This window comes from Pelodiscus sinensis, chromosome 6 (assembly GCF_049634645.1).
Source record: "Pelodiscus sinensis isolate JC-2024 chromosome 6, ASM4963464v1, whole genome shotgun sequence".
NCBI classification, from domain to species: Eukaryota; Metazoa; Chordata; order Testudines; family Trionychidae; genus Pelodiscus; species Pelodiscus sinensis.
Genome location: NC_134716.1, coordinates 92,226,054 through 92,241,215, shown reverse-complemented (window position 1 = coordinate 92,241,215; position 15,162 = coordinate 92,226,054). Strand labels below are relative to the sequence as shown.

At 41.7% G+C, this 15,162-nt stretch overlaps 1 protein-coding gene across 5 annotated transcripts in view; it reads left to right on the top strand.

Annotated features, from left to right (window-relative positions):
* Positions 1-15,162, top strand: part of IPO11 (importin 11) — a 252,471-nt gene that overhangs the window by 169,878 nt on the left and 67,431 nt on the right. For all 5 annotated transcript variants that reach the window (XM_075932406.1, XM_006134432.4, XM_006134434.4 and 2 more), the window contains exon 27: positions 1,547-1,668. In XM_075932406.1, the coding sequence (XP_075788521.1) occupies positions 1,547-1,668 (122 nt within the window). The remainder of the gene's footprint in view (positions 1-1,546; positions 1,669-15,162) is intronic.

The window sequence follows — 15,162 nt, the reverse complement described above, 5'->3', positions numbered from 1 at the left end:
TTTTCATCTGCTTAACACTGCATCAGATGCTTTTCTTAAGTTTCTTCTGTCTGTGCCTCCAAGAAGTAAGCTAATTAATGATGGACTGATTGATGGGCATATGGTGATACTTGATGATTACTAATATTGAGGAGGGAAAATAGCAGTGTTTGTGTATATCTAGTATTTTTGTATGTTCGATTGTGTTCCTTTTCCACACAATTTCATAAGTCATCTGTCAGGTGAAAGTCGTATTTGTACCATACCTAGCACAATGGAGCCCCAAACCCAGTTTGACTCTGAGCTATAATTACATATGAATGGTTTTTTTCCAGTTCTCCGCAGCTATCTTAGTATAGTTCAGACTGCACTTCCACCTCCGGTGCTCTGAGATTTGGGCTGCTTATTTTTTTCCTGTGTCTTAACCCAAGGCCAAATAACTTCCAACTATTCATCACCTTCTTTACCTTTATCCACTAAAGCAGGGGTAAGCAATAATTTTTTAATGGGGGCTGCTTCAACATTTTTTGAAGTGGTCATGGGCTGCCCTGGAAGGGATAGAGCCTTGGACAAAAGGGGCAGGACCTTTAAATAGCAGGAGTTGAAAGGGCTCACGCCTCCCCTGCAGCTCCCAGGCATCATGGGGGCTGTGAGCTCTTTCAATTCCTGCTATTTAAATGACTCTACCTATTTAATAACCATTGAAGATGCTAACAGCTCCCAGAGTGGTATCCTTCCTGTTTTAGGTATCTATCTATTGACTTTGATTTTTATCTGCTTAGGTTTAAGTACCCATTTCCAAATACTTAATGATGCTCTATCTCCCACCTCCCTCCCTTTTTCTTTCTCTTCCCTCTCCTATTTATTTGGAGTTTTCATATACCCAACTCATAATTCCAGTCATCTGAAGAAGTGGGCTGTGCCCACGAAAGCTCATGATACCATCTACATGTTTCGTCAGTCTATAAAGTGCTACCAGACTCTTTGTTGATTTGACATATTTATATCTTTCTTACATGTTCACATAGTGCCGTTCTCAGATGAAATAATATACTTCAAAATAGTTTAATTACCAAGCAATTATAAAAATAACAATAACACTTTAGTACTTTTATTGTACTTTTTTATCTATAAAAATTAAATCCTTGGAAAAAAGGAACAAAAGTTGTACCCCTGAGCACACCTCAAAAATCACTCTAATGGCTTTAAAAACAAATGTTTAAATTTTATATGGCTGATGAGAACTCTTGTATATCTGCTTGTTGGTATAATTGTGCATTGTGGCACCTTAAGCATATGTACGTTATACTGAAGAGAGAATCTTTTGCAATTAACAAGTACTAGTGGGCACAATGATAAAGCTGCAGAATATTTGAGCATCCAAATTAAGAACTAAATTTAAATAATTGAATTTCTCATACACTAAATACTCACATTTAGATTACGTGAAACATGTTTCACTTTTACATACATTCACATACAGGAAATACTTGCCTACTTCAAAAATTTAACTCTACATTTATAGACTATATGTAATATTTTGGCACGGGGTTGTTGGTTTTTGCAGATGGACCAGCTTCTTGGTAACATGATTGAAATGTGGGTTGACCGTATGGATAATATTACTCAGCCGGAAAGAAGAAAGCTTTCAGCTTTGGCATTACTTTCACTTCTGCCATCAGATAATAGGTGAGCAAAATGTAATAGCTATCAGTCTGTTAAAATACAGTTAAAAGATCTTACCTTGTGATTTTTTTAAAGATGTTTTAAGGAGACTATACACATACATATGAAGAATTAGTAATTTTTCTTTATCTGTTATTAGTGACCAAAGAAATGAAAAAGCTTAATATAAAATAGTATGAAGTAATTCAACTCTCTTTTTTTTTAGTTTTGCATAGGTACTATAATTGTTCTGTTTGTTTCCCGGACAATATTGCTAAAAAATGTTAAATATATGGGAAGTAAATTATTCTACTTCATGTTCCCCAGGTTAAAATAAGGAGTTGCTGCTTCTTTCCTTTACATTTAAGTTGCTGGATCAATCTGTTTGTTAGGCTTCTAATGTTCCTTTATTAGAACAGTGTTCATTTGGTCTAATTTCATATCAGAGCAGATGTGTCTAATATAGGATTTTTTTCAACATGACAGTAAGAAAAAAAGCTACATAGGAAGATGTTTGTGAACCCAGTAAATGCAGCTTGTTTTGCACCTTTTGCTCTTGGGACCTACCATGGAGAAATAAGACATTTTAAGTAAGCTTTTCTATGCATATGGGGGACTTGCAAACACTGTGTGATCTCCCATTGACTCTGAATGTAGGACTCAGTTTGAGGATATAGGATCAAACCTGACACAGGTATTCCAGTATATGGAGAAGAACTGCACCCTCCATCCAAGTTTTGTAGTTATTACCATCCTAATTCTTTTTTTGAACTCAGTTATATTTTTTGCCTTCACAACATCCTCTGGCAATGAGTTTTTAGTTGACTGCATGTTGTGTAGAGAAGTACTTCCTTAGGTTTCTATTAAATCTGCTGACTATTAATTTCAGTTGGTGATTCTTTGTTCTTGTTTTATGTGAAGGGGTAAATAACTTTTTCTACACCATTCATGATTTTATAAACTTCTAGCCTATTCCCATGTTTTCTAAAATGAAGCCCCAGTCTTTTCTCTCTTCTCATATGGAAGCTGTTCTATACCCTTATTCATTTTTGTTGCCCTTCTTTGCATCTCTTTCATTTCTTATATATCACTTTTGTGATAGAGCAACCAGAACTGTAAGTAGTGTTCAGAGTGGCATTATACTATTTATTGGCCTTCCTAATGGTTCCTAACATTCTATTAGGCTTTATTTCTCTGCTGCTGAACATTGAATGAATTGAACATTGAATTTTCAGAGAACTAGCTACAGTGTCTCCTACAATCTGTTTCTTCAATGGTTACACAACACTGAATTTCCTCTGCCATTTTGTTGCCCGATCACCCAGTTTTATGAGATCCTTTTGTAATTCTTCACAGGCTGCTTTGGACTTTACGAGCTTAAGTAACCTTGTATTATCTGCAAAATTTTCCACCTGTTTACACGTTTTTCCAAATCATGTTTGAATGTTTTGAACAACACTGGTTCTTCTTCAGGTTATATCCCTGTGGCTGCTCCATGTAAGGCGTAGGAACGTCATGGAGCGGAGCTTTCTTCAGCAGTTGTCAGTGGACCGCACATGCACGAAGGGAGTCTCACACTGCGTTCAGTGTTTGTGCCTCACACATGTGGCCCACTCCCCCTTCAGTTCCTCTTCTGCCATCCTTGGACATGGACATAATTCTTCATTCTCCTCAACAATCCTCTTCAGGGAGGAAAAACATGTCCGGTTTCTCTTTTTTTCCCCAGTTCTTGTTCTTCTTTGGCTGCTGACTTCTCGTTCCTTGGAAAAAAAATATTTTGCTTGTCCACTGCATTCCCTCACTCCTCCCTCCAAAAAAAAAAAAAAAAAAAAAAAAAAAAGAGGAGGAGAAAACGCATATAACAACCACAATAATAAACAAAAGCAGAGACAAAACATTTGGAGGAGAGCCACAACAGTGAAACAGATGCAGGGTATCTTTCTCACCCCTACAACTCTCGCAGCCAGTGCAATGGCAGGTTCCTCTGACTTTAAAAAATGTCAGTCATGCCAAGAGCTGATGCCAGTCTCGGACAAATGTGCAGATTGTATCTGCTACTTGGGGGAAGCTCATGTACCCCAGAAATGTGAACTGTGCCGCGCTGTCACAGCAAGAGCAAGGAAGGATAGGGATCTCCGGCTTCGAATGATTTTATTTGAGAAGGCAATTCAGCCTGAGGACTCTGAAGCCTCCCAGCCGGTGGGACAGGCTCCCAGAAATAGAGCCGCTTCACCACTGACGCATGAGCAGACTAAAAAGGAGCTGTCCCCCTTTAAATCGCTGCCCCCAGCTCCATCCCCTAGAGTGGTTGGAGGGGACAAGATAAATACCCCCAGCACTGGGGAATCAGGGGCTCAAACTGGCACTGCAACCATCAACAATTCCAAGACCTGTTTAAGAAGGTGGCAACCAGCCAAGGCATCCATCTCCACAAAGTCAAGGAGAAACAGCATTGACTCCTGAAAAACATCTGCCCTTCTTCTTCGAGTGGTCTCTGTGGGTGTTCCACTGTAGGCGTCGGGTCCCATCTTGACGCCACAGTCTGGAGATTTTGAATAGCCATAGTCGTCTGGATCGTGCATGAGCGGTGCAGTCTCACACCGTTCGCGCATCTTGTTTCATGCGCGATCCAGCTCCCTCCAGTTCCTCTCAAACGCCGTGTGTCACAGACAGAGTTTCCTTCAGCTCCGCATTCTCCTTGTCTTAACCTAGAATAGTTATAAATAGTTAGCTAGATAGTAGTATTAGTTAGTTAATTGTTCGTCGTAGTCATTCTCTTTGTTCTGTTTAAAAAAATAGTTTTTCTCTGAGACTGTGTATAATTACCGCTTAAACCCCCTTCCCAAAGGGGAAAGAAAGCCAAAGACAACAGTAATTTCAACATGCCGGGCTCCCCCGGCTTCAAGAAATGTAGTCTCTGCCAAGACGTGATGCCGGCCTCCGACGGCCATTCTTCATGCAACAGGTGCTTTGGTGAGGATCATGTGCCGCAGAAGTGCTCCCATTGCACTAAACTCACGGCTAGAGCACAGCACAACAGGGAGATACACCTCCGAATAATATTATTCGATAAGGCTCTTCACCCTGTGCAAGCCGAGTCACTACCTTCTTCAGATGCGACATCTCCTCAGAAGCGGAGGGCGTTCTCTCCGGGGACAGCCCCTGTGAGAAAAAAATGGGTGTCACTGGCATGATCATTACCACCGGCCCCAGTAACAGAGTGAGCACAGGAAGCAAACTGGGCACCTCTGGTACTGCCTTCTGCAAACTGGGCACCTCTGGTACTGCCTTCCATAGGCCAACTTCAAGCCACAAAAAATCGGCGGTTACAGCACCATCAGCACCGAGTGCTATATCTGCTCTGAGTGCCTCGCTGACTCCCGCTCTGACGCCCCTGACACTGAAGCCGACCTCACGGGCATCGGAGCAGTCCACGCTGGAGCCCGCGGCATCAAAGCGGTCCGCAGCCGCAGCACTAAAGCAGTACATGACTGTGCCTCTCCATTGGCGCCGCAGTTTGAACCAGTACTGGTAACAATCGACGAACCCATTCATCCAATCAAGGCTCCAGAAAAATCAGACAAGCGTAGAAGTGTGACGCTTATGTCACCATCTCCAAGGTTCTCCCCGACACCGTCTCCCTCTCCACCAGCGCCAAGATCACTAGAGCTCCATCACTACCATGGCACCAAGAGCACTATATATATGATAGGTGAGCCAGGTTGCCATCACCTCATAGATCGTTACCATACCCGCAGTATCAACATCACTCCAGGCACATGTCTGTGTCACCTCCCCCTTCCTGCAGGAGCTTGGTGTATTATTCTTGTTCACCCGACCATGGCAGGCATTACACTACCTCGTACCGACGGTCCCCTCCTGGCAGATACTGTTACTACCATAGGGATCACATGGCTCATTATCGTCATTCCAGGAGAGCCTCCCCTTCCTATTGCCGATCTGCTAGTCAAGCATCACTTCCGTGATCGGCACGTGTCAACAAACAGAGTCTCTTCCACCTCCACTTCTCCTCCTCGGGTGCAACAACCACTACACCCCATGGAGAGTCAGTTGTCAGACATGGAAGAACAACACCATGATCATTCACCAGAACAATGGTCATCTTCCTCACCCAACGAAGCAGTAATACCACAGGACATTTCCCCCCCAGATGATGTCAAGCAGTTTCAGAAACTCTTTAAAAGGGTGGCAACATCTCAGGAGGTTCAGCTAGTTGAGGTGCGGGAGAAGAGACATCATCTCCTGAAGAACTTGCAGCCCGCACAAAAATCCAAAGTGGCGCTTCCAGTTGATGAGGCCATCATGGAAGTAGCAGAGGAGATTTGGCAGTCTGCCACATCCATACCTCCGACAAACAAAAGAATGGCCAAAAAGTATTCCATCCCCTAAAAGGGCTTAGACTTCCTTTTCAATCATCCTCAGCCAAATTCAGTGGTAGTAGATGCTGTACAGCAAAGGGAGACAGTATAGAGCAACAGTCAGGTAAGGACAATAGGAGACTTGACCTCTTTGGTAGGAAGGTCTATTCCTCAGCCACCCTATTGTTAAGAATTGCAAATTACGCAGCATTGTTGTCTAATCATGATTTCGACAACTATTTAAAACTGAACACACTTATGGACTGCCTTCCAGAGGTAAAGAAACCGGTTCTGAAGGCAATAGTGCAAGAGGGCTATGCATCAGTCAGAACAGGACTGCAGGTTGCCTTAGATACGGCGACACATGTGCTCGAGAGGTGGCTACTGCCATAGCTATGAGAAGGTCGTCCTGGCTCTGCTCTGCAGGAATCCCCAAAGAATTACATACTAAATTGGAGGACCTCCCATTTGACAAAGTAAAACTATTTGCAGAAAAGACAGATGGCGTTTTTCATTTGGGAAAAGACACACGAACCACCCTGAAAACTCTAGGGATGTATACTCCTCCATACCATAGAAAGCGCTATCAACCATTCCAGGGGCGATATGATGTTCACTATAGGCAGCAGCACCAACAGCGAACATTTGACCAATTGCAACCTAGACAGCACCCACAAAGGAGGCTACCTCAGCACAACCATACCCCTGGCACACTTGCAATTAAGCAACAGGTTTGACTTCCTTGTCGAGAGCCCTGAACCACACTCCATGATTGCCAGGAAAGATCAAGAAGCACCTGTGTTTCACCATTGTCTCAGGCCATTACTTCCGACCGCTGGGTCTTGGAAATTGTCTCCTCCCGGATTCACCATCTCATTTACATCCATACCCTCCACAACCCCACCCATCTATTTCATCCCTCAAGGTACACCTAGCAGCAGTTACAGCTTTCTGTCACTCAGTAGAGGGTACGTCGGTGTCTGCACATACAACGACAAAAAGATTTATCAAAGGTCTTACGAACTTGAACCCACCACATAGACCTCCACCTCCAGCATGGAACTTAGACTTAGTACTTGATACCCTTACCCAGCCTCCCTTTGAGCCGTTGGCCACCAAGCCTCTTAAGTTACTGACTGTTAAAGTGGTTTTTCTCCTGGCTGTAACTTCAGCAGAGTAGGTGAGTTAGCGGCAATGATGTCAACACCACCTTACGCTATTTTTACCAAAGAGCAGGTGATACTTAGGCTTCACCCAACCTTTAATCCTAAAGTATGCTCGACATTCCACCTTAATGAACCAATTATACTCTCTTCATTCTACCCAGCTCCCTGTGCTTCATCATGGAAAGCAAGATTGCATATGTTGGACATTCAGCATGCACTCACCTTTTACATAGACAGGACCAAAGACTGGAGAAAAACAAACCATTTGTTGGTCTCTATAGCAGATCTCCCTAAAAGCGAAACGCTTTCCTCCCAACGTGTTGCCAAACTGATAACCCTGTATTAACATGTGTTACTCCCGCTGAAAAAGCCTCTGCCAGTGCAACCTAAGGTACATTCCACAAGAGCAGTAGCAACAACCACAGCGTTCCTTAGGGGAGTCCCGCTCCAAGACTTAGGCTGTGTGGCCACATGGTCGACCAATGCCACTTTCATGAAACATTATGTAATTTTTCACAAGCTAACAGTGAACTCCTCAGTGGCTGCAGCAGTACTTTCAGCTCCAAATGAACCTTGATTATGGAGCGCGTACTTGAATATGGATGACTACTGCTCTGTAGTCACCTACAGTGGTGCACCCACGGGAGCCACTCGAAAAAAGTTAACTTGGTGCAGTAACGATGGTTCTTCAAGATATGTCCCCATGGGTGCACCACTACCCGCCCTCCTCCCTGCTTCGTAATCTGTTCTCTTAGTTCTCTTTCAAATTGAGCGGCTGAGAGGAACTGGCGGGAGCGGGATCACGCACGAGACAAGATGCGCAAATAGCGTGAGACTGCACTGCGTATGCATGATCCGGCTGAGTATGGCTATTCAAAATCTCCGGACTGCGGCACTGGAACTGGGCCCGATACTTACAGTGGAGCACCTATAGGGACACATCTCGAAGATCCATCATTACTGCAGGAAAGAATTGCGCTGCCCATTGATTATGTTATCATGGAGGGCTCCAATGAAATTTGGCAAACTCCTGCTTCAATTCAACTAACATGTAAAAAGGCTGACAGGAAGTACTTCATGCCACCAAAAGATTTAGACTTCCTTTCTTTTGCATCGCCAACCAAACTCTCATTGTGGGCACTGCTTATCAACATGCAAAGGCCTCTTGGGCCAGACCAGCATCCAGTGACAATGAACAGAAAAAATTAGAAGCTTCAGGGGGTACCTGAGTTAGTCTGTACAGGAAAAACAACAAATGATCTGGTAGTACTTTATAGACTAACAAAACATGTAGATATTATCATAAGCTTTCGTGGGCACAGCCTACTTCTTCAGATGACTGGAGTTTTGAGTTTAGGATGTGCAGACCTAAAATAAATAGGAGAGAAGGTAGGGACGGGGGAGGGTATAGAAACTCAAAGGGAAAAACAGGAAGGCAGAGCTGGGAATCAGTAAGCGCCTGAAGATTGGGTAGTTAAAACGAAGCAGATAAGAATCAAAGTCAATAGCTAGTCCCCTTCCTAACACAGGAATCTACACAAAGAGCTGTTTGCACCTTCATTGAATGTTAGGTTGATAGTGTCCCAACCACCCTCATCACTATTGAGTCCATTAGCAGGAGAATTGAATTTGCGGATGAATTGTAATTCCAATGTGCCTCTGTGTATTTGGCTAGTAGAATTGGTTTGTGACAAGACAGCTACTTGAAGATCTTTTAAATAGTGATTAGGAAGATTAAAGTGTTGCCCAACAGATTTCTGAATGTTCCCATTACGTATATCTGATTTGTATCCATTGATTCTTTCCCGCAGAGACTGTCCACTTTGTGCAATATACATAGTAGTGGGGCATTTGATGGTATAGATTTGCTGGCATTTGATAGCATAGATCAAATTACTGGATGTGCAGTCAAATGAACTTTTGATTTGGTAGCTTATGTTGGCTCCAGTGATGAATTTGCTTATATAGATATGTGGGCAGGGTTGGCATCACGTTTGGTTGCAGGACTGGGTTCTTGGATGCTTATGATGATGTTGTGTGGCATAGTTACCAGAAAGAATTCGTTTCAAGTTGGGGAGGTTGTCTGTAAGCAAGAATAGGCTTTTCTCCCAAGGCCTCTGGGAGTGAGGGATCATTTATCAAGATGGGTTGTAGATTATGTTTAATGCGTTGGAGGGGTCTGAGTTGTGGACTATAGTTAATAAGAAGTAGAATCTGTTTTTTTTTTCTCTTTTGGGTCTGTCTTGAAGTAGTTCATGTCTGGGTACTTTTTTGGCTCTGTCAATATGTTTTTTCACTTCTCCAGGTGCGTATTTCAGTTTTAGGAATTCTGTATAAAGATCCTGTAGATGTTTGTCTCTGTCTGTGGAATTGGAGCAAATCCGGTTCTATCTTAGGGCTTGGCTGTAAATGTGAGAATTGTGTCTGGGATGAAAGCTGGAGGCATGAAAGTAAGTGTAGCAGTCGGTGGGTTTCCAGTAAAAAGTTAGACCTATTTGGAAGAAGGGTGTGTTCTTCAGCCAAATTACAGTCAAGAATTTGGCTCTTGCGCATGTGCAGTGCAGGGCTGGCAAGTGGCTTTTGCCACAGTTTGTCAAGCCCTGCTTGTGTGTGTGTGTGTGTGTGTGTGTGTGTGTGTGTGTGTGTGTGAATTCCTCTTCCTGCAGAACATGAAAGCAACCAGCTACATCATTGCCCCTTCGTCTTTGTCCCACTGCATCCACCAGTGATCGTTAAAATTATTAACAGTGTAATTAATATCTGGCATTGAAATTGTCATTGGAGTTCATAGGTATCACTCACACATATTTAGATGAGGGGGCATTTCACAGTTACCTGAGAAATACTGATCAGTCTGTCTTGAGACTTAGGAAGACAGTCTGACATAAAATTAAACTTTAACAATTTTTTCATGAGCCCCATAATTTTTCTGAATGCTGCCAAATTCTAGTCAGTTATGTATGTTTGAAATTATTGTAGATGATAATGATGCCTCATCATAGTTCTTGAAATGGGAAGCACTTGGGTGAATAATTCAGATGAGAAGGCATCATTGCTTTTATAATGAACAGAAGCTTATCTTCACTTCACCAGGGCAAGGTGTCTAGCTATAAGTCTGAATTAGCAGATGGACTGTGCCAGTTGCTCCTTGGACAATACTTTTAATTTTTTTTCAGCAAATCTACACAGAATAGAGTTCTGTGTGGTGGATTTATTTGTAACCAAATTCAGGCTTAGCTGAAGAGATTTTTGTTACAGTTTTAGGTGTTCTGGCAGGGGATCGTTGGGGTTTACAGGTGTTCTGGCAGTGGATCAGACTCTTTCCTCCTTCAAAGAGTCTGAAGGGCATGAATAGAAGGAGCAAAATTTAGGGTGATTGCTTTAGCCTGGTTGTGTCAACTCATACTAAGAACATTTGGAACCACAGGAACAATATGATAGGAAGGACAGACAGGGGAAAAAGGGAGGAGGTATTGCCTTATACATTAAAAATGAACACACTTGGAGTGAGGTGGGGATAGACATAGGAGACGGATGTGTTGAGAGTCTCTGGGTTAGGCTAAAAGGGATTAAAAACAAAGGTGATGTCATGCTAGGCGTCTACTACAGGCCACCTACACAGGTGGTAGAAGTGAATGAGGCTTCTTTTAAACAACTAACAAAATCATCCAAAGCCCAAGATTTGGTGGTGATAGGGGACTTCAACTATCCAGATATATGTTGGAAAAATAACACTGCGGGGCACAGACTATCCAATAAGTTCTTGGACTGCATTGGAGACAACTTTTTATTTCAGAAGGTTGAAAAAGCTACCGGGGGGAAGCTGTTCTAGATTTGATCCTAACAAATAGGGAGGAACTGGTTGAGAATTTGAAAGTGGAAGGCAGCTTAGGTGAAAGTGATCATGAAATCATAGAGTTCACAATTCTAAGGAAAGGTAGAAGGGAGAACAGCAAAATAGAAACAATGGATTTCAGGAAGGCAGATTTTGGTGCTCAGAGAGCTGATAGGTAAGGTCCCATGGGAATCGAGACTGAGGGGAAAAACAACTGAGGAGAGTTGGCAGTTTTTCAAAGGGACATTAAGGGCCCAAAAGCAAGCTATTCCAATGTATCGGAAAGAGAAAATATGGCAAAAGACCACACTGGCTTAACCACGAGATCTTGCATGATCTAAAAATAAAAAAGGAGTCATATAAAAAATGGAAAGTAGGACAAATTACAAAGGATGAATATAGGCAAAGAGCACAGGAATGCAGGGGCAAGATTAGAAAGGCAAAGGCACAGAATGAGCTCAAATTAGCTACAGGAATAAAGGGAAACAAGAAGACTTTTTATAAATACATTAGAAGCAAGAGGAAGACCAAGGACAGGGTAGGCCCACTGGTCAGTGAGGAGGGAGAAACAGTAACAGGAAACTTGGAAATGGAAGAGATGCTCAATGACTTCTTTGTTTCGGTCTTCACCGAGAAGTCTGAAGGAATGCCTAACATAGTGAATGCTTGTGGGAAGGGGGTAATTTTAGAAGGTAAAATAAAAAAAAAGTTAAAAATCACCTAGAAAAGTTAGATACCTGTAAGTCACCAGGGCCTGATGAAATGCATCCTAGAATACTCAAGGAGCTGATAGAGGAGGCATCTGAGCCTCTAGCTATCCTCTTTGGAAAATCATGGGAGACAGGAGAGATTCCAGAGGACTGGAAAAGGGCAAATAAAGTGCCCATCTATAAAAAAGGAAATAAGAACAACCCAGGAAACTACAGACCAATTAGTTTAACTTCTGTGCCAGGGAAGATAATGGAGCAAGTAATTAAGGGAATTATCTGTAAAACACTTGGAAAGTGGCAAGGTGATAGGGAACAGCCAGCATGAATTTGTAAAGAACAAATCATGTCAAACCAATCTGATAGCTTTCTTTGATAGGATAACGAGTCTTCTGGATAAGAGGGAAGCGGTGGATGTGGTATACTTAGACTTTAGTAAGGCATTTGATACGGTCTTGCATGATATTCTTATCAATAAACTAGGTAAATACAATTTAGATGGGGCTACTATAAGGTGGGTGCATAACTGGCTGGATAACTGTACTCAGAGAGTAGTTATTAATGGTTCACAATCCTGCTGGAAAGGCATAACAAGTGGGATTCCTCAGGGGTCTGTTTTGGGACCGGCTCTGTTCAATATCTTCATCAATGATTTAGATATTGGTATAGAAAGTATACTTATTAAGTTTGCAGATGATACCAAGCTGGGAGGGGTTGCGACTAATCTGGAGGATAGGGTCACAATTCAAAATGACCTGGACAAATTGGAGAAATGGTCTGAGGTAAATGGGATGAAGTTTAAAAAAGACAAATGCAAAGTGCTCCACTTAAGAAGAAACAATCAGTTTCACACATACAGAATGGGAAGCGACTGTATAGGAAGGAATATAGCAGAAAGGGATCTAAGGGTTCTAGTGGACCACAAGCTGAATATGAGCCAGCAGTGTGATGCTGTTGCAAAGAAAGCAAACATGATTCTGGGATGCATTAACAGGTGTGTTGTGAGCATGTGAAGTCATTCTTCCTCTCTACTCTGCGGTGGTTAGGCCTCAGTTGGAGTATTGTGTTCAGTTCCAGGCACCGCATTTCAAAAAAGATGTGGAGAAATTGGAGAGGGTCCAGAGAAGAGCAACAAGAATGATTAAATTTCTGGAGAACATGACCTATGAGGGAAGGCTAAAGGCATTGGGTTTGTTGAGTTTAGAAAAGAGAAGATTGAGGGGGGACATAACAGTTTTCAGATATCTAAAAGGGTGTCATAAGGAGGAGGGAGAAAACTTGTTCATCATGGCCTCTGGGGATAGAACAAGAAGCAATGAGCTTAAACTGCAGCAAGAGAGGTTTAGGTTGGACATTAGGGAAAAGTTCCTAACTGTCAGGGTAGTCAAACACTGGAATGAATTGCCCAGGGAGGTTGTGAATCCTCATCTGTGGAGATATTTAAGAGTAGGTTAGATAAATGTCTATCAGGGATGGTCTAGACAGTATTTGGTCCTGCCATGAGGGCAGGGGACTGGATTCGATGACCTCTCGAGCTCCCTTGCAGTCCTGGTATTCTATGAATATAGTACTGCTTCCAGCTGCTCCTGCTTTTCTGTGGCAAGAATCTAACCTTCCTGGTGATCCTTAAAGATGAAATGATACAGGAAAGTGTTTCTTATGTACTCTTCAAGGTCAGCATCAGTCACAGACATGATTCTAGGGTGGACTGAAGATCAGTCTGTTAAGGTCCCAGTCCGTTAGTTAGCAGTTTCTTAATGGCATTAGAGAAGCCGGCTGCCATGCTAGTAAATAATTAGCTGTGTGAAGGACCAGTTTAGTGTTATGAAGAATTGCCTACCTTCCTTGAATCGGTTGACTCATATTTTTATTAATTTGGGCAGCACTTAAGATAGTGTTCCTAGTTAGGAATTGCTTTGGTCTGGTATCAGGGGAATTAACAGCCCTTTTTTTTGTAAATTCTCTTTTATTGCTCTGGTTGAGATAAATTTATTTTTAGAATGAGGTCTGGGATATTCATTTAACATTTGTTTGGACTAGACTCACTTCCCTTGTTTCATAATAGTTCTCCTTTAAAGCAGAGGGAACAGGAAACAAAAAACAAAAATAAAGTTAACATTCATTGAATTTACATAGAGCTTTAAAATTTTGTCTTTCTGCAGAACTCTGGAAATCTGATTCCCTTATGTGTCATCTAAAGTCTTAAGAATTGTCAAAAAGCTTGTCATTCATCCTTAGCTAATGGGATACAATTTTGTATCCAACAATGTTATTAGGCTAAAGGGGATCATTTCACTCCTTGTTTTGCTCACACTCTGCCAGAGGCCTCCTTCAACATATAGAGTTCTATTTTAATTATAGTAATGCTTCTTACTCTGACTTGGTGCATTATTCATAGGCTTTAACATGCTGACTCAAACTTTTCTTCAGATTCAGCATTCAGAAGTACATATCAACACAGTGTAGTCCCTTTCAGCTGATTCTGCCTGTTCCAGATTGAAGTATTTACTATAAAATGTGCTTTTTGTTATATGATAAAGTAACGTTAAATAGTCACATACCTTAAGACAGACAAAATGTACTTATGAAAGAAATGTTGTGCACTATTTCATACTGATTGTGTTTACAGTATGTGAGTTATATACATAGTAACATGTTCTATACTGAATGTTGTTTGAAAAGAATACGTACCTTATCTAAAAGTGGGGGAAAACCCTTGTATTCTAATTAAATGATGATGATTCCAAACTATAGTATTTCTGCTCCCATGGGACAGATGAAGTTCAGCATATTTTTGAGGACCAGTAAGTCGCTTGTTATCGATGACTTAAAAATATGCACAAAATATAATGTACAAGTAAATCTCAAATGAAGGATTCTCTTTACTTTTCAGGAATACTTTCCAGTGTTTTTTCTGTCTCCAGAGGTTGGGATTTTGCTTGTTAATATTTTTATTTTTCAATTGTGTATCTGAGACCTATTAGCAACAATATGGCATGAAAAGTATTCATTGTTTGCATATAGTCCTGTTTTCTCCTAGAAATCTTCATTCCAAATGCTAATGGGACCTATTCCTAGTTAACTTTAAAAATATAGGGCTATACCTGAAAAAGCCTTATTCATATGAGTAACAGCATTTAAATCAATAGGATTATTCATGCAAGTAAGGATGGGCTTGGAGGATGATATTAAAGAGATGAGGCACACAATATGTACACCAGCAACCAATGTTCCTTCAACTTTCTGCAGTTACTTAATTGCATAATGTATTCATTTTTCAGGCTACACTATCTATAATATTTTAGGTTTATTATACCATTAACTTTAAAAATCTTGTAAATGTAGTCAACATGTAGACCACTTCCCGACCCTGGAGACAGACCAAGGCCACTCCGAACCCCGCCAGGGACCAAGGGGACTAGAGCCCACAC